The following is an 18,779-nucleotide window of genomic DNA, read 5'->3' as shown; positions in this document are numbered from 1 at the left end:
GCGAGTGGGCGTTCATTGATGGCGTCCTGGATTTTGCGAGCATTAGACCAATTTTTTTTTTTTTTTTTTTTATAGGATTCTTCTTTGTTGCTTTCTAAGGCAGTGTGGAGGAGGCTAGCTGCCAGCTCTGTGCCTAGTCTTGATCTGTCACTGTTTAATTGATAGTATTGGACTTTTCTTTTGACTTTGCATCGCTAGTGTCTCCGGCGTTGCCGCAGTGTGGCTCCTTTGGCTTCTAGTGCGCGAACCGGCACTACCATGAGGCTGCAGAGGGATTTTATTCTTTTCTACGGAGTGCTGTACCTGGCTGAGAGCTAGAATGGTATGGGCTTAAGGACCAGGTGGTGTCTGCTACCTACTTTGAACGGCCAGACAGGTCATCGTGGTGTGTTGTCTGGAGCTGGCTCAGTGTGACTACCCTAGGCAAGGCAGCCGAGTTCCACGGATAGTCCACGGAGAAGAGTCGGGTAACTGAAAGACCCGGGGATATAACCATGAACATCCGGGGAGAGACTAGCCCATCTAACTGAGTACCTACATCATGATGGACGATGAGGAGGATGTCCATGTCCCGAAAAGTGCCTGCAACAGTGCAACCATACATATCAGCAAGGCCAATGATCCCCCCTTTTCGCCTGCTTACTGAGGTATGGTACATGCATGACATAGATACCAGGTACTGACTGTTGAGATATTGGACAGCTCAGGGCTTTCCCTTCCAGTCTGGTTCATGTACAGTACATACTACGTGCATACGATCTTGTATATGTTATTGTTTAACCAATGCAGTTCTCCTAGTGACTTTCAATGTCTCTTCTACCCAAATCAATGCCTCGGGTCACATATGAATCAGATATAGAGTCTGCACGTGTAAAGGAACCAAGACGTATGTACTTGTACCAATTCACCCAGCTCTGATGGGAACGGAACATGCATGCTGGAAACTCCGGATGCGGCCGACGGGGAGCAATAGTTTGTATATCCTGAGCGTGGTCTAGCCCAGAGCGGAGCTTTCAGCCCGCAACTAGTACAGGGTGGAAAAAGCTTGATTCGACTTGATCGGGTGGAGTGTGGAGTACAATACACTAGAATTGGGTCTAGCTAGAGTCTAGAAGATTGTTCATCTGATTTGGGACCGTGGACCGGGATGCTGCTTGTGAATCGGGGCTGAGGAGTTCATGTTATGTTGGGAACCTTGTACTTTGACTCCTGGAGAAGCACCCTCCCCCCTTTGTTGAGTCTTTCTTTTCCTCTCGGTTGATTCATGTTTTGCGCATTACACCCTACGATCATTGAACTGCAGGAGTAGGGTACAAATAGTTGATATACGCTGTGTTCTGGCAAACGGATATACTGTAGGATTGAGACTCAATGGCAAGTTAGCCATCCTGCGCATGACTAAGGTAGACACTTACCCGAAGCCTCAATAAAAAAGTCAAATCCAGATACGCATGTGAACTGGCCCAAAATTGACTCGGACAAGGGCAAACCGCTCAGTCGGATCTTGGAGCCATGATATATCCACAGCACCATTGGAAAAGCTTAACCTGCTAGCCTGGCCGTTTTGCGGTAGCCTCTCCGATGCGGCTGATATTGACATGTACAGGTACTGCGTGTGGGGAGTTGCTTGGTCCAGATCCAAGGGGCTAGCGACTTTTCCCAGGGGCACCCACGTGGCCGGGACCAGTAGAGGCCTGAGCATAACCAATAGCTCCCTCTCAATGCCTCTAGCTCGGCCAAGTTGGGAAAAGGTGATCCGTTGTCTAAGGCATGACAACGTCATGCATGTCATCTCGACCGTCGTTGAATGGCTTCGGCGAGTCGGCTGCTTCTGGGCTTCGGGACTTTCATGGCAGAGCGGTCGGTATCTCCCGGGAAATCTTACAGCAATCTGTAGGCTGTCATGATGGACCTGGAGGCTATACTCCTCTGCTTTAAGAGCAGGATGGCCCTTCGGGAGCACTCACCCGGATCTTCTCCCTTCTGTCATCGCACCTTCTCGACGTCCCGTATCACGACGTGAGAGTGGTTGTGCCCCTCTTTTGCACACATCGAAGCATTTGCTTCAGTCCGGTCTTTATCCACAATCATTTATAGCGAACAACTTCGCTCCATATACCCTCATTTTGGCGTATCAACGCGCTCTTTTCCTTTTCCCGGCCGTCTGCCATGGGTAGGCCTCTTCAACGGCTCGCCCTTCTGGGCCTGGCCAGCCTCGCCACTGCCGCTGCCGACGTGACATGCGTCGACAAGGCCAGTGACCAAACCACCTACACCGCCGCCAGCGGTGCGCAATACAAGGTCGAGTGTGGAATCGACTATGCCGGTGGCGACATTGCAGCCACGCAGACCCCAACATTCGCCGCATGTATCGATGCGTGCGACTCAACTCCGAGCTGTATCGACGTCAGCTATGCCGGGAACACTTGCTACATGAAGAACAAGCTCGGGGACGGCCTCGCCAGAGACTGGGTCTGGACTGCCAAACAGATCACTTCAAGCAGCGGCCACCCCCTGCTCACCTGTGTCGACAGGGCGGCCGATCAAGCCCTGTACACATCTGCCACCGGCGCCGTCTTCCAGATCCTGTGCGGACGTGACTATGCCGGCGGAGACGTTGCGGCCAAGAACACCGACACCTTTGCCGAGTGCATCGATGCCTGTGCCTCCACTGCCGACTGTGCAGATGTTAGCTATGCCGGCAACGCATGCTACATGAAACGCCAGTCCGAGGATTTTGTCGAGCGGGATTGGGTCTGGACTGCGAAGCTGGTTCAATCTTCCACTGGCGGTGGCGGTGGTGGTGCCAGCGAGGATACGGCGCTGTCATGCGACAGCAACAAGAGCGACGGCATCGTCTTCACCGCGGCCAACTCTGACTTCGAGATCACCTGCTTCAAGGACTACGCCGGCGGTGATTTGCTTGGCCTCTCCACCAATTCTTTCGAGGAGTGCATCCAAGCCTGCGACGCCCACTCCGACTGCGTCAACGTTGCCTATGTTCATGGCGGCTGCTACCTCAAGGGTGAGCAGAAACCCGCCGTCGACAACAATGCCGTCTGGGGTGCCGTGCGCAAGTCCAAGTCCGATTCGGCAACCTCGTCCGCCTCGGCCACTGAGTCTGCTCCCGCCTCCACGACCACTTCAGCCACGCCTGCATCGACCCAGACGCCGCTCAACTGTGGCGATGGCAAGCCCAGCAACGGCAAGCGGTACCAAGCCCCCTCGGGCGGTCTCTATCAAATCCTGTGCGGTGTCGATTATGGCGGTGGCGATCTCACGGCAACCACCACTGAGAGTTTTGAGGACTGCATCGCGGCGTGTGATGCCAACAAGGACTGCATCGATGTCAGGTAAGCTAGAGAAAGCAATCCTGTCCACGGCTTGCGTACTGTCCACTAACACGCCCCCAGTTTTGTCGCGCCAGCCTGCTACTTGAAGAACCAGCTTAATGACGCCGACGAGACCAAGTACTTCGTTTGGACGGCCAAGCAGCTGCGCGCACCGGGCAGCGTCTTTACCTTCCCGACGGTGACGCCCATGGACCCCGGCAGCGGGACCGAGACGGACGATTTCAGCGAGCCCATCGAACTCGAGGCTGCGCCCATTGCCACGCTCGGCCCCGTCCCCCCTCCCGGAGTCAACATGGCCGGCACTGGCGTTCTCACACCGGACCCTGTCTCTGAGCTGTGGTACAACGGCACTCAGAGCGACAGCGACGGCAGCGACCTCGACCCTGTGACGGTGCGCCTCAACATCACCTACGCCTACCCGTCCATCGTCCTCGACCACTCCATCTTCATCAAGGACGTTGTCTGCGAGGCCGGCACGCTGCACGGGCGCTTCAACACGTCGTACCCCTATTACTTTTCCGAGGCCAACTGGCCGACTGATGATGACGTGCTCCTCATCACGTCGGCGGATTCTTGTGGTGATGATGCGGCACAAAACGCCTTCTTCCTCGCCCACACCATCTCGTTCACTGAAGACTCGCTCTCGTTTGAGGCCCTCGGTCAAATTGTCCAGCTGTCTGATGTGTTTGCCGACCTCACCGTCGATTTTGGCAACATCACCGTCGCCGACGCACCCCAAGACGAGCAGCAGGATGTGTGCGGCACCCCCTCTGCTGACACCCTCCATGGTCTTCCTGCCGTGCCATGCGGTACAAACTTTGACCAGGTCCTGGACGACAAGCTGGGCTACTACAGCTCGGCGGGCGGCGATGCCGAGGCTGTTCTCGCCCTCGCCACTCCGGCTAGCGCTGCTGAGGTCGAGGTCTCCATTCAGAAACGCGGCTGGTTCAGCAACCTCTTCAAGGCCGTTGCCAAGGCTGTTGTGACCGTGGTCAAGGTCGTAGCGCAGGTCGTCGTGGCGGTCGCGCAGACCGTTGTCGCCGTCGTGAAGAAGGCCGTCGACTTCGTGGTCAACACGGCTGTGGCCGTTGCCAAGGTCACGGTGGCGCTCGCAGTCAACGCCGTCAAGCTAGTGGCCTTTGCCGTGACGGGCCAGTACTCCAACTCACTCACCCTCCCACTCGCTCTCGGACCGCCTGCCACCGTTGAGGTCGACTCCCCCTGGGGCAAGGCCTTCAAGATGTACACGTTCAAGATGGGCGAGGAAGACGAGAAGTTCTCGGCCACCAAGGCGACGCTAGACAACCTCGTTGAGGAATTCGTCGGCGCGCCCAACCCGGAACCCGGCGTTGAGATCTACTGCGTCAACTGCGGCGTGCGCGGCTCCGTCAAGGCAACGGGCAAGATCAACGCGACCCCCCTGAGCGGCGTCAAGGAGGCGTCCATCGGCATCAGCGGCAACCTGTACGTTGGCATGTACCTGGGCGTCAACGCCTTCGCCAAGTGGGAGAAGGAGTGGGAGAAGGAGCTCTTCTCCAAGGGGCTTCCGGGCTGGTCCATTCCCGGCATTGTCACGCTAGGCCCCAAGCTCATTCTCAGCGCCAAAGCAACTGTCAGCGTCGAGGCCGAAGGCCAGATCCTCACGGGTGCTTCTCTGACCTGGCCTGGTTTCGAGGCAACCCTCGACATGGTCAACCCCTCCAAGTCTTCCAAGTCCGGTTGGACGCCCAATATCGACCACGCCTTCCAGGTCCATGGCGGCGTCACCGCCACGGCTGCCGTTGGCCTGCCCGTCAGCCTGTGGTTCGGTATCGACATTCTCAATGGTGTGTTCAAGAAGGGAGCCGCTCTCGTCGATACGCCGGCCCTCACCGGCACAGCCGAGTTTGAGGTCAATGCGGGCACAGAGGAGACCTCTGTCGGTACCGATGAGTGCCTGGGAATTGCCTGGGACATCACCCTGACCAACGAAGTCAGCTTCGAAATCGACGACGGCCCCGAATGGACCTTGTTCGAGTGGGCTAGCCCCGCCCTGGCTGAGGGTTGCATTGGATGGGAGCAGCCTCAACCCGATCCAATCCCAGACGTCCCAGAGCTGCCAGCGGACGACGGTTCGCTCAAGTGCCCCGCGGCGAACGGCCAGGTTTACACGGACGACCGGGGCAACCAGTGGCAGATCCGGTGCAACTACGACTACATGTACTACGACACGGCTCAAACCTGGAGCAATTCCATGGAGGAGTGCATGTCGTGGTGTGCAGGGCAGGGCAACTGCGCCGGTGTCTCGTACGGCTCGGACGAGTGGAACCCAACCATCAACTGCTGGGCGCGGTCCCGTGCCGGGCCGTCGCGGCAAGGCCCGTACCACTCGATGATGCTGATGAGCCCGTTTGAGATCCTCAGCGTCGTCTACGGCACCGCCGACATCACCAACTACGCCATCCAGAACTGGCAGGTCGGCAACCGGATCGAGATCAACACCGACGCGGCATCGCAGAGCACCTCGGTCGACCGCAACCCCGGACAGCCCAAGTCCATCTTCATGCTGTACCGCTACGGCGCGGAGACACGGTCATGGGTCGGCGCCCAGAGCCGGGGTATCGTCACCATCTACCCGGGGCCGGTTTCGTCGGCGCCGGGGTCGAGCATGCTGGTGCCGGACTACCCGCAGGAAGTGTCGTGGATCAAGGTTGTCGAGGTCTGCTACGGTCTCTCGCAGATCCGCAACCAGAACGTGTTCCACACGCTGTACATGAACTCGCAGAACCGCCAATCGACCGGGATTGAGAACGACCTGTTTGGCGATCCGTGGTACGGCATTCTCAAGTCAGCCGTCATCTGGTACCGCGACACCCGGTACAGCGCCGACGGCCCGCTGTACATGATCACGGGCATCGAGCACGAGCAGTTCAAGCTGATGCGCGCTGATGGCTCCTTCAACAAGCGTCTTATCGGAGAGGGTGAAGGTGGTGGTGGCGGCGGCGGCGGTTACATCCCGCCAACCGAGACAAGCACAACGCTGGCCACCTCGACCACCGCAGATCCAGCTCCAGAAGAGCCGACGACAACAACCAGCCCGGCAGACGCGGCCGAGACCAGCACCACCGTGACCGAGGCGCCTGAAAGCTCGACAACCACCGAGGCCCCATCATCCTCATCCACCACTACCGCCTCAGAGACCACCTCTTCCACCTCCGCCGAAGCGACCCCAGAACCCAGCCTCGGGCTCGCCACCGTCCGCGACACAACCGGCGCCCTCGAACTCCAAGCCGGCAACAACGGCAACCTCTTCCTCTCCGCCATCGGCTCCACTTCCACCTCCGACCTCGCCGTCCTAACCAACGGCACCACCCTCGCAGCCCTGACCCTCCCCGACACCGACACCGACACGTACCTGATCCCCGGCGACTCAGCCGACCGACTTTTGCACTACTTTCCCGACGAAGTCGCCCAACTCGGCGCATCCCGCCTGCGCCTCGCCACATGGGACAAGCTCCCCGTCGGGTCCAAGCTGATCAACCTCGTGCCGGTCAAGGCAGAATCTGGGACGGGTGAGGAGATGCTCGTGGCTGTCGCGGCAGATGGGAGCTACCTGTGGCCTGTCATGTGCGCCATTGAGGGGCAGGTGAATAAGGTGTTTTTGGTTAGGGAGAATGATGATGCGGCGATCAAAGCTGCGCTTGAGGCGGAGGATGCCAAGTTTGTCCTCACGGGTGGGCAGGCGAGTAAGTGTGGTGTTGTGGCGCTGGTTGCGCAGGTGGAGGCGGTTGAGGTTCCTGCTCCGCCTGTCCAGGTCATTGAGGGTGGTGATGCTCCCGCTTATTAGGGAGGGAAGGTGATTGATTATGAGGTTTCGTGAAAATAGAGGGGGTTGGGTTTGGGGAATATTCTGTCATGACGTTAGTTAATTCTTAATTCTGTATATGATCAATGGTCGCTGTTCATGTTGTCCATCACTTCTGGTGGGCTGCATCTCCGGTGTGCTTTTTCGTGCCGGCCCCGCCGAACTCCGGGCGGTTCTCCAAAAACCCGGACATGAAGTCCGTTCCGAGTCCCCTCTGCTTCTACCGAATTTCGGAAGGTGAACGCGGCAGTGCACTTGGCGTCCTTTAAATTGCCTCTTATTAATATGTTCTGTTCTTTTGATATTCATGCATTATCTGCACGCCGCCGATCTCGCATCTCGCCGACAGGAGATCAACCAGTTCCACTGGTTCGTGATGCCGTGGTCCGGGGTCTAGAACCCCTGAATGCTCCGTGATGTGGCACGCCGGGATAGGGCACCTCGGGCACGTAGACCAAGGCCCCGAACCCGCGATACGAGATCAAGGACATGGTATCATATGGGAGTATAAACTATAAAGGGCCGATATATCTCCAAGGCATCGACGTGGCTCAGATGTTTCGTGATGGCTGCTGCGAGGACTTTGCCAGGTGAATTGACATTGATGATGGAGTTCTGTGAAACAAAAGTGCCAAACAACCTCCAGTGGAGTCGATCAAAGTGCAGTTGCCAAGCGAAATGGCGCGGGTGCGGCGTCGTTTCCGTCTTGTGGCGCAACTGGCGGCCCTGGCGCTCTTCTGCGAGTGGGGAACGTGTGAATGCGATCTGGATTTGATTGGTTATGGGCAAGTCACCATTCCCGGCCCCGCAGTTGCAACCACACAAATGGCACTTCGGCCCTGCCAAGGGACGCGTCTCAAACCTCTGAAGCAGAGTCCAAAAGAATGGAAGGGGCACAGATGGGGCGAGCAATCAGTGGTCAGGAGCAAACGTCAGTTGAAGTGGGGTGCTCCACAGCGTGTTTGGGAAAGAGTGCTTTTGAGCCCAATGGCACCTTTCCAACTTGTCTGTTCCTGAACTTCCTGTTCTGACGCCCACCAGATGGATGATTTGCCCGAGGACACTTTAAGGTGTCAATGCAAAAACTCGATGAACAAATGATCGCCATGCCGAAGAAGATATCTTGTGTTCTCCGGTGTCCAGAACGCCATACTGCGGCGAGGTCTGCCGAACTCCGCAGTTCTTGCTTTTGCCACAGCGGCAGGTCGCCCAGGTCGCCAAGATGTTGAACATTCCGTTTCCCAGAAGTGCAGAACAATTTGGAAACAGGACATCCACGCGCCGTCCAATGTCTTGCCCTTGATTCTTGGCATCGATGGAGTCCGGTTTCTGTCAACCTGTATGTTTTCATAGACGGGAAAACCAAGCTCATCGGCGGTTGCATAAACCTAACCCCTGGCAAATGGCCGGCCAATTTTAGCAGCCGGATTTTGCCCCAACCATGAGACCCTGATGAACATCTCCAGTTCCACTGTTCGTCTCTTCCCACATTGGTACAACACTTGTACGTACACGTAGATGCCTTGGCTTGTTTGGGCCATCTGGTGTTCCCAACCAGTGCATTCCTCACCAAAGCCTGTGTTTCTTCTGTTGCTCTTGGTCAATCAAATTCCCCATGCTTGGATCCAACTGCTTCGGCGCCAAGACAAAGTCCCTATCCAACCCCTGGGAACACTCGCAGGTTAGCGTCAGGAACAAGGGGTCATGGACTGCACAGAACAAAAGCGGTTCCTCGGCAGATGCCTGCCATCCCCACCCAACCAAAGATCCAGGAGGAACAACGCCTCTACTCACGCCGATCATGGGGCGCCTATTCGCTCGCCACCACTTCAACCCTGGGCGAGAAACATGGGAAGGGGGGAGAATGGTGGGGCCGGAGGGGCTCCCGATGGTAGATACAAATGTTTGTAGTTTGTACATAAGTTCATCCCATCCGCCGCCCGCTCTCCCGAACACCTGGTGACCTGGCTATTCTCAACAGAGGTCGGCCCTTGCTTGCCTCTTTTTTGTCAACTTCCATCTTCTGTTTCTTTCCGACATTCCTTTCTGCAACAGAGGTGGCCAGCCGTGGAGGCTCTGGAGTGCCGCATCAATACCAAGTGTAAGTGTCGTCCGATGTTCCTTCCCTTTGACGCAGCACTCGTGATACCGGTTGCTTTCCTGGTTGCCCTTTCTGGGAATACACGCACAATATGGGCACAATGGATTTGTGTCCTCGACTATTCAGTCCGATGTCTTTCTTGGTCACGCTTTGCTCTTCACCAGCCAGTTTCTTTCAACAATAGCAACATGAACCACGACCCCACCATTTCCTATTGTTATTAAAAGTCAATGAAGAATTGCCGGTCGCTTTACTGTGACTGCACCTTTTCTCAGGCCAACTAAGCTGGATCTTGCCCTGCATTCCACTGTTTATAAGCACAAACATTTCAACAGTTCTTTTTCCGGGCAAGCTAGACTAACTTTCTACTACTCAGTTCACCATCACTTGAAGCACATCTGCGGATAGCTGGCACTACACCATGATGGGCCTTTCGAAATTCTTTACGTTATCCCTTCTGGCGCTGGGCCTCAGCTCGACTGCCCTCGCCGCGCCGGCGCCTCGGCAAGCTTCGGGTTCGAGCTACTGGTTGGCAAATATCCAACGCCAAGGAGTGGCAGCCTTCAACGACGACAAGACCTACAAGGTTTTCCGAAACGTGCGCGACTATGGCGCTGTCGGTGATGGCGCGACCGACGACACGGCCGCCATCAACAGGGCCATCAGCGACGGCAACCGATGCGGCGAAGGCTGCACTTCCCAGACGACCACTCCCGCTCTGGTCTACTTCCCTCCCGGCACCTACGTCGTGAGCAAGCCTATCATTCCTTTCTACTACACGCAGCTCGTCGGTGATGCGACGGCTCCTCCGACCCTCAAGGCCGCCGCCAACTTTGCCGGCATGGCCGTAATTGACGCCGACCCGTACGACGCGACCGGCAAGAACTGGTGGACCAACCAAAACAACTTCTTCCGCCAGGTTCGAAACTTTGTCATCGACCTGACCGCCATGCCGGTTGAGGTTGGAGCTGGCATCCACTGGCAGGTTGCCCAAGCGACCAGTCTTCAGAACATTGTCTTCAACATGCGCACCGACGGCGGCGACAGCAACCGCCAGCAGGGTATCTTTATGGACAATGGTTCCGGTGGCTTCATGGTCGACCTGACTTTCAACGGTGGCCAATACGGCGCTTTCTTCGGCAACCAGCAGTTCACGACGCGCAACCTGACCTTCAACAACTGCAAGACTGCCATCTTCATGAACTGGAACTGGGCTTGGACCTTCCAGGACGTCAAGATCAACAACTGCCAGGTCGGCATCGACATGTCCAACGGCGGCCCCACCGGCCAAACCGTCGGGTCTGTGCTGGTGCTCGACAGCCAGTTCACCAACACACCTGTTGGCATCCAGACGGCCTACGACCCCACGTCGCCCCAGACCAACGGCACCCTCATCCTGGACAACGTTGACATGACTGGCAGCGCTCAAGCCGTCTTCAACAAGGCCACCGGAGCCACGATTCTTGAGGGTAGCAAGAAGGTCGAGTTCTTCGCCCAGGGCCGTGCCTATGGCGCTGGCGTTGAGGGCGGCATTGGCGTCGGCAAGGCAATCCGCGGCCCGCAGCAGGCCGTTCAGAAGCCCAGCGTGCTCCTGGACTCGGCCACAGGCAAGATCGTCACGCGCAGCAAGCCGCAGTACGAGAACGTGCCTGTGAGCAACTTTGTCAGCGTCAAGGCGAACGGTGCCAAGGGTGACGGCGTCGCCGACGACACGGATGCCATCCAGGCCATCTTCGACAAGGTCACGCCCGACCAAATCGTCTACTTTGACCACGGCGCGTACATCATCACCAAGACGGTCAAGGTCCCCAAGTCGATCAAGATTACGGGTGAGGTCTTGCCCCTCATCCTGGCGGGCGGCGACAGCTTCTTCAGGGACCAGTCGAACCCGCAGCCCGTCTTCCAGGTCGGCCAGCCGGGCGACAAGGGCGAGGTCGAGATGTCGGATCTGATCTTTGGCACCGCCGGCCCGCAGCCTGGCGCCATCATGATGGAGTGGAACGTGGCCGGCACGACGCCCGGCGCCGCGGGGCTGTGGGACGTGCACACCCGCATCGGCGGGTACGCCGGCACGCAGCTGGAGCTTGAGCAATGCGCCAAGAACCCCAACGTCACCAACGCCATCCCGGAGCAGTGCTTTGGCGCCTTCATGATGCTGCACATCCCCGCGGGCGGCAGCGCCTATCTCGAGAACACGTGGTACTGGGTTGCTGACCACTCGCTGGAGCCGCAAGCCAAGGACGGGCAGATCGATGTGTTCAACGGGCGCGGCGTGCTCATCGAGGGCGAAGGCCCCGTCTGGGGTTGGGGCACCGCCTCGGAGCACTCGGTGCTGTACAACTACCAGTTCAACAACGCGTCCAACATCTTCCTGGGCGCCATCCAGACCGAAACCCCCTACTACCAGGGCAACCCGGACGCGACCAAGCCGTTTACCGTCAACGCCAAGTTCAACGATCCCGACTTTGAGGCGCAGTGCGCGGGCGACCAGACGGGGCTGTGCAAGCGCGCGTGGGGCGTGCGGGCCGTTAATTCCAAGGATATCTTTGTCTATGGCGCTGGGCTGTACTCGTTCTTTGACAACTACGGCCAGGACTGTCTCCTGACGCAGTCGTGCCAGACCAACATGGTGTCGCTCGAGGACAGCGCCGTCAACTTTTTCGGCCTGAGCACAAAGGCTAGTGTCAATATGTTGACGGTCAACGGGCAGAGCGCGGCGCTGGACAAGGATAACAGGAATAACTTTTGCGCGACGCTCGCCTACTTCCGGTCCGAGTCGTCGTAGGAGATGGCTGGGGCCGGAGCTGAGCAGGCGGAGATGGGGATGGCTTGTCACAGCGAGTAGTAGCTTGAGGGGGGTGTAAATGACGATGGGATACCCTGATACATACTTTTTCTTTTCTTCTTTTCTTACCTTCTTTTTCGTTGTGATTATTTTAGACAGCCACAAGCGATAGGTCTTGACGTGCAGGATACCAGTTCATTCGTGCCTCGGTGGTTTTTTGACAGTCCAGTACTCTTCTTGACCATAGTCCAAGGGCATTTACCTCTGCATTTTGTTAGTGTCCGGCGTTCCTTGGAGGGTGAATCGACAAGTGTCTTGATGTGGTGAGGTCCTTGGAGATGAACATTTTGATCGCGATGGGGTATACATATAAGCATGGGTGGGCAATAGATGGCTTCATGCAGTGCAAGCATAGGTGCTTTGAGAGAATTAACCAGCCTCTCAACACTTCCATCCACATGATAACTTTGTGCATTCGTAGATCATGGTTGTCTGTGCTGGCGATGACTTCGTGAACAGAAGTGGATGGTGGTTGGATGTGCGGGCTTTACCTAATTTGGCGGTTGCCTCCTCCAGTGGGGCATGCCAAGACCTGAGAAGCTGTCAACGTCATAAACTTGGCATTAAACTTTGATGCTTCACTCCGCCAGGACCAAGACAGATGTCAGTATTTTCCCCAGTCTGTCGTCACTTCTTGCTTCACCACTCTCACCACTTTGACCGAAATACTGTAACATATCCTCGAGTCCAGCCCTACGCATCAACATCCGTCTTTCCTCCTTACCAGCTTCCTCACACCGTTCAATCATTGCAGCTTGTCGAACTACCACGAGCCACATAGCCACTTTGGCGCTCTCCCTTCAATTACCACTACGACGTCGACCTGGCTCTCCCTGACCCTCCATAGATCACCATGAACAGCCCAAACCCATCTCGACGCTACAAAACCCCCTCGGAGCTCGCCTCGTCACCTTCCCGCATCGCGCGGATAACCGCCACGACAACAACCACCACCCACCCGTCCGCGACCCCATCTTCCCTTTCACCCTCATCGACGCGCAACTCGCCTTACCTACCGACCCCGACCGAACAGGCCTTACTAGCAGCTTACCCCGCCGTGCTGATCTTCGGCACAATCTTCGCCTTACTCTCCCCCGAAACACGCGCGTCATCCTTTTCCGCCGCACAGCGTGCGCAGGCACAGACATGGCAGGCCCGGGAGAACGCGCCGCCGTCGTACTTTGCGCGGAAAGGTAACCTGTTCAACATTCTTTTTGTCAAGCGCGGGTGGGCGTGGGTTACAGTGGCGTTTTTTGCTTTTCTGCTTACGCATCCGGCGCTGGCAAACCAAACGCGAAGGGTGCGGGCAGCGATCCGCTGGGGGATGGTTACTGCTTGGTGGGTGTTTGTGACGCAGTGGTTCTTTGGGCCGCCGATTATTGACAGGGGGTTTCGGTTTACCGGCGGGAAATGTGAGGTTGCTATTGCCAAGGTGGAGGAGCAGGCGGGCATAAACACAAACGGTGGAGCGGCTTGGGGTGGGAATAAGAAGGATGGGCAGGTTGGTGCTGGGGAGGTGCTGACCGCCGCGGCGTGCAGGGCGAGTGGTGGTGCGTGGAGCGGAGGGCATGATATTAGCGGACATGTGTTTCTGTTGGTGCTGGGGAGTTTCTTCCTTCTGCAGGAGGTGGGATGGGTGGTGGCGCGCTGGGGGAGGTGTTGGGCGGAGGAGAGGTCGGTGGTGATGCATGACAGCGCGGTGAAAGGGGCCGGGGTGGAAGCGGAGGGTAGTGATGGAAGGGAGGGGAATGCGCCGGCGAACTCGGTTCTGGAGGCGCTGGGCTATGGGGGGAGGCTGGCGGCTGCGGTGGTTGGGCTGTCCGGATGGATGTTGCTGATGACGGCCATCTACTTCCATACGTGGTTTGAAAAGGTGAGTACCCCCCCCCCCCCCCCCCCCCCCCCCCCCCCCCCGGTGGTATTAATGAGGGCTATTCTAACGGCTCCAGCTCACTGGGCTCCTTGTCGCTTTGACCGGACTGTACATTACCTACATTCTCCCCCGCTGGGTGCCCGCGCTGCGAGGCATTATCGGGCTGCCCGGGGTTTAAAATTCGAAGCATACAGGATGGGAATCGGGCACGGCATACCATAGAGGCACGGATAGAGTAATGATACAACAGCATCACCACTGGCTTGCCTTTACGACGTTTCATTGATGTTGCCGGATCCCCGGCTCGCGACGGGCACTTCGGCACGCACGGGCCACAACAATGACCTCATCGAAGCTATTCCCAGACTCTGAACTTTTTCCCTCCTACAACCTTCTCAAACATCGGATTCTCACCATGACGCAATCCTTAGGCAACATGGCGCCCTTCAAGGTCCCGTCCAATCTCCCGGAGCTCGTCAAGACGGCCTTCCACCGGGCGCGCGCCAGCGGCGACGTCACCTTCTACCCCACTCAAGTGACCATCCTCAACGTCCACTCGGTGCCGGTACGTTTTGGCGGCAAATCTGGCCCGGCATACCAGTTACTTACCAAATATAATCTAGTTCCAACTCCGCTTCTCCCCAGCCCTCGCGAACAAGCCCAAAGCCCCGCTTCCGCCGTCTCCCACGATCGCGCCCGCCAACCCCGAGCAGAATCAGCAGCCGGCAGACAAGAGAAAGCCCTACTTCGACCCCTTCGACAACCCCCCGGCGCCGATGCTTATACCCACCGGGAAGTTGTTTCCCGACAGCCACATCCTGGTGCTGAACAAGTTCGCCGTGGTACCCGAGCACTTTATCCTGGCGACCCGCGCCTTCAAGGAGCAGACACACCTGCTGGAAGAGGCTGATCTAAGGATTGCGTATGCGTGTATCGAAGCGTATCATGCATACCACCAGCAGCAGCACCGCTCCTCGAACCCAGTCGCGGACAGCACACCCGACACAGAGGAGGAGGAGGAAGATGGGGGCCTGTTTGTCTACTTTAACTCAGGCCCGCATTCAGGCGCCAGCCAGCCGCACAGGCATTTGCAATTACTCCCCGTGGCTCATATGAAGCAGGGGTTGGAACCGGAGCATAAGGGTGGGAAGAAGTGGGGGGTTCTGGCGGACGAGCTGGCGCGGGACGCAGAACTGCGTGAGGCACGCTTGCCGTTCCAGACCTTTGCCGAGCCAATCCACCCCGGTACCGACCTGCGCGCGGTCTATCTGCGGCTGTACCGCGAGGCATGCGAGGCTGTGCTGGGCGCGTTTTCGCCGGTGAAAGAGGTCGATGCCATGCTTGGGGTTGACACGCTCTTGGATGGTAGCCTTAAGGATGGGGGCAAAGATGGGGAAGAGACAACAGGGGTGGAGGCTAAGATCAGCTACAACCTGGCCATGACCAGGCATGTCATGGTCATCATGCCGCGGGTGGCCGAGGGGGAGACGGTGTTTTGCCCTTCCTCTTCCTCTGCGGGCGGAATTGATGGATATTGGGGTGTGGGTGGTACTAGGAAGCCGATTGGCAAGCTGACGCTGAACGGCACTGTCCTGGCCGGCACGGCGCTTGTCAAGAGCCAGGCTGAGTGGGATGCTTTGCGGGCTGAGCCGGAGCAGTTGTTGGAGATTTTGGGAAGGATTGGGGTGCCGACTGTCCAGGCTTCGTCGCCGCTGCCGAGGGAGGGGGTTCCTTTGTAATGGGGCTTGGATGGGCAGGGTCAGGGGAGATCATGATGGTCGAATCGGAAGGGGGATGTGGGAAGATCTGAACTGATACCCCGTATGCATGTTTTCTGCCTACCTACTTTGGAGACTGCTTTCTGTCATTGTGTGTTGTGCTGTGCTCTGCGGTGTTGTGTTGGTATTACGCATTATCCCTTTCCCTTTGCTCCCCCGACTTCAGGCCCGGTATTATTTGTAACCCGAGTCACCCACCACGCCGGCCCTGCTGCTGCATATCTCCAATGCCCCATGCAGTGCTGCAAAAGCTATTACTACTTTACATCCCCTGTCCCTGTTGTCCATGTCCATACCCCCCAAACGCCGCCGCACCGGGAAAGTACCCCGATCCAGTGCCTGTGCCCCCCCCCCCCAACTTTAACTCTTCCTCGTCGTCGCCGTCACGGTAATTCTGCGCAAAGAACGGCTGGCGCAGGTCCTTGCCCAGCGCCGTCTGCTCGCGCACCAGCTCGTCCCACCGCTTGCGGCACGTCGAGTTGCCGAAATGGTAGCTCCCGCCGTGCGCGACGATGTACTCGGCCACCTTCTTCCAGGGCACCTTGGCCGAAGTGAAATCGCCGGATGGACCGGGCCAGCCTTGGGCGAGGCGGCGGACGCCTTTTTCTAGGAGGCGGAGCTACAGTTTCCCATGTCAGTCAGTATACGCTACGCTCGCAAGAAGAAGGAATGGAGTGGTTGGGGGTGAGGGAGCTGAGGGAAAAGGGGGTCACGTACGTCCTTCTCAGACCACTCGGGCTTCCTGACCCTTGCCTCGCGCGACTTGGTCAGCGTCCGGTATCGCCCGCGCAGCGTCGACTCGGCCTCGGTGAACCCGCCCATGCGCCGGATTTCCTTGTAGGTCAGCCCCAGCTGCTTGTGCTTGACCAGGAACTCGTCCTTGGCGCTGCGGTCGCACAGGTCCTCTCCTCCCGCACTGGACCGTGACCGTGTTGTTGTTGTCACACTCACGGGGCCGCTGCCGGAGATCTGCGACGACGCTGCTGTGGTCAACGGGTGGGTGGCGGTTGTGGAGACAGTGGTGCTGGGACTAATGGGAGAGGACGGCATGGCTTTGTTGTTGCTGTATTTTGGCTTGACCTTGCTCAGTTTCTTCAAGGAAGGCATCGGAGACTTGGAACCGCCTTGGCCGAACTGCGCAAGTGTTTGTGCTGGTTGTCCATGTCCATGTCCCCGGTCTGGCAGCTGCTTCCTGCTCTTGGGCGGCATCGGGCAAGCCGAACCCCCTCCTCCGTGCCTCATGCGATAGGCAGCCTGGTCATCCTCTCCAGTGTTGGTGTTGTTTCCCAAAAAGCTCGTGCGGATCGAGTCCGAAGACGAGGTTGGTGTCGGGGTGGGCCGGATGCGCAGCATCTTGGGAGATACCGTCTGTCCCTCGACAGGCATCCATGAGCCAGTGGAAATCTCGTGCTGTCCCGCCGTGGTGCCAACGCAGAGACCACCCCCGCGGTATCCAGGCTGCTGGTGACTCCCAGACACGGAGGAGAGCGAGACATTCCAGGACTGGGGATGGTGCGGCCCGTCGTTGATCACCATGGCCTCGAGCATGTCCGACGCGGTCGCCGCTGAAGAATGGCTTCCGGTCGTATCGCCCTCGAGCATGGCGTCCGACGGCAAACCGTGCGAGTGGGATGCTGTGTCGGACTCAAAGACGGTTTGTGAGATGACGCCTAGGTTATAGTCCAGACTCGAGGCAGTGTGATGGTCCTGATGCGGGCTATCTGCCACCAGTGATGCAAACGAGGAAAGGGCTGAATGCTGCCCGGCTGCATGTGTCGGTACCTGCCAGAACAATGATGTGTCCAGGAGATCCGGCTCAGCAACCATGCTTGCACTGGACGGATGGCAGATCATGCCCCCGTCCACGGGCGCTGCGTAGGGGGAGACATAAAGTTGGTTAGGGGGAAGTGGCGTTACGGTGCGATGGCCGGTCGTTGACTGCCCTGGCCCGGTCTTATCCACCGGTTCAGAGTCAGTCAGTCCCTTGGTTTCTCGTTTCCATGTCTCTCTTCCCTTTCTCTTCAAACAAAGAAAACTTGGAACAAGAGGACAACGTACCGTAAACAAGTCACCTTTCCCACCGAGGTGCGGCTCTACGGGGTAGTACCCGCTGCTATACGCCGATACCAGACCCTGCTGCTGCTGTTCCCGACGCCGTTTGGAACCCGGCTGCTGGGCTGAACCACGTGTCAAAGCGGCCGAGTTGAAAGACATGTCGAGGAGGCGCTGCTGGTGGTGCAGGATCTCTGCGGCGTTGTCGAGTTGGTCCAAGTTAAAAACCCAAGGGGCACAAACTGCGGTTGCTGCGGCAGAGGTGAGGACATTGTCTCCTGGGAAGACCATGTCGGCCTGGGGCCGGGACAAATTGATAAACATTCTGCAACCCCTCTCTCGATAGCGCTGGAGTGCGGTATGCTTCAATCTGCCTAGATCCCGGACAGCCAGCTGTCTAGCCTCTGACAGGCTGAAGCGTCCTGCCACTATCCCCCTTCCCCCTTCCTCACCGCTGCTTCTGCCAGCCCGTGCTGGCCGGCCTTTGCCGTCGTTGATTTGCAGGAGGACTTAGCAGGCCGTCTTCCCGCGGATGGGGATGGAGATGGGGATGATGCCCGGCCACGGCTCTCGGGGTTCGTCGGGCTGCCACCGTTGAGCGGTCAGGGACGGCTGGCTTTTGGTTCGTATGCAGGTGGGTGTAGGTTCCCGAGGGACTGAGAACGCCTGGGGGATTGGGGATTCGCACGGGCCTTGAGGCAGCAACTTGCTCAATGATACTCTTTTTATGCCATGGAAGTGTCAGCATCACTGGCAGGAGCTCCCACGCACTATCTCTCACCAAGCACAAGCGCCTTTGCTCCAAAGTCGGACGAAAATAGTGAGGGTCAGGAGTCAGGGGTGTTGATAAGCCCCCTGAGCATGCTAACAATGGCGTGAGGAAAAGATTGGCAGGAGCAACGTGTCGTCAGGGACGCATAATGGGATGAAACA

General features: G+C 57.7%; 6 protein-coding genes across 6 annotated transcripts; 4 read left to right on the top strand and 2 right to left on the bottom strand.

Moving 5' to 3' along the window:
* Nucleotides 1-2,169: 2,169 nt before the first annotated feature.
* On the top strand, nt 2,170-7,179 carry N656DRAFT_771093 (uncharacterized protein; the record flags this gene model as incomplete). Its single annotated transcript, XM_064813826.1, has 2 exons — nt 2,170-3,353; nt 3,414-7,179. 2 exons carry the CDS (start codon nt 2,170-2,172, stop codon nt 7,177-7,179), a joined length of 4,950 nt encoding a protein of 1,649 aa, XP_064666795.1.
* An 853-nt stretch (nt 7,180-8,032) lies between these two features.
* Nucleotides 8,033-8,697, bottom strand: N656DRAFT_344785 (uncharacterized protein). The gene has a single exon (XM_064809313.1). It carries the CDS (start codon nt 8,579-8,581, stop codon nt 8,117-8,119), a length of 465 nt encoding a protein of 154 aa, XP_064666794.1. The 5' UTR covers nt 8,582-8,697; the 3' UTR covers nt 8,033-8,116.
* Nucleotides 8,698-9,338: 641 nt separating this feature from the next.
* On the top strand, nt 9,339-12,141 carry N656DRAFT_783124 (glycoside hydrolase family 55 protein). The gene has a single exon (XM_064815885.1). The coding sequence runs from the start codon at nt 9,720-9,722 to the stop codon at nt 12,081-12,083; it is 2,364 nt and encodes a 787-aa protein (XP_064666793.1). The 5' UTR covers nt 9,339-9,719; the 3' UTR covers nt 12,084-12,141.
* An 855-nt stretch (nt 12,142-12,996) lies between these two features.
* On the top strand, nt 12,997-14,194 carry N656DRAFT_716319 (uncharacterized protein; the record flags this gene model as incomplete). Its single annotated transcript, XM_064812124.1, has 2 exons — nt 12,997-14,016; nt 14,093-14,194. The coding sequence occupies 2 exons, from the start codon at nt 12,997-12,999 to the stop codon at nt 14,192-14,194; spliced, it is 1,122 nt and encodes a 373-aa protein (XP_064666792.1).
* Nucleotides 14,195-14,431: 237 nt separating this feature from the next.
* Nucleotides 14,432-15,755, top strand: N656DRAFT_716286 (uncharacterized protein; the record flags this gene model as incomplete). Its single annotated transcript, XM_064812115.1, has 2 exons — nt 14,432-14,581; nt 14,640-15,755. 2 exons carry the CDS (start codon nt 14,432-14,434, stop codon nt 15,753-15,755), a joined length of 1,266 nt encoding a protein of 421 aa, XP_064666791.1.
* A 301-nt stretch (nt 15,756-16,056) lies between these two features.
* N656DRAFT_801022 (uncharacterized protein) lies at nt 16,057-18,170 on the bottom strand (the record flags this gene model as incomplete). Its single annotated transcript, XM_064818070.1, has 3 exons — nt 16,057-16,413; nt 16,512-17,747; nt 17,853-18,170. 3 exons carry the CDS (start codon nt 18,168-18,170, stop codon nt 16,057-16,059), a joined length of 1,911 nt encoding a protein of 636 aa, XP_064666790.1.
* Between the last annotated feature and the right edge of the window lie 609 nt (nt 18,171-18,779).

Source organism: Canariomyces notabilis, assembly GCF_033297395.1.
Source record: "Canariomyces notabilis strain CBS 508.74 unplaced genomic scaffold N656scaffold_26, whole genome shotgun sequence".
Classification (NCBI taxonomy): domain Eukaryota; kingdom Fungi; phylum Ascomycota; class Sordariomycetes; order Sordariales; family Chaetomiaceae; genus Canariomyces; species Canariomyces notabilis.
Note: the sequence above shows the minus strand (reverse complement) of the source record. Positions and strands in the feature narration are given on the sequence as shown.

Bases quoted from the DNA above. Each gene is read 5' to 3' on its own strand.
- N656DRAFT_344785 (XM_064809313.1), bottom strand. From the start codon at position 8,581: ATGCAACCGCCGATGAGCTTGGTTTTCCCGTCTATGAAAACATACAGG.
- N656DRAFT_783124 (XM_064815885.1), top strand. From the start codon at position 9,720: ATGATGGGCCTTTCGAAATTCTTTACGTTATCCCTTCTGGCGCTGGGC.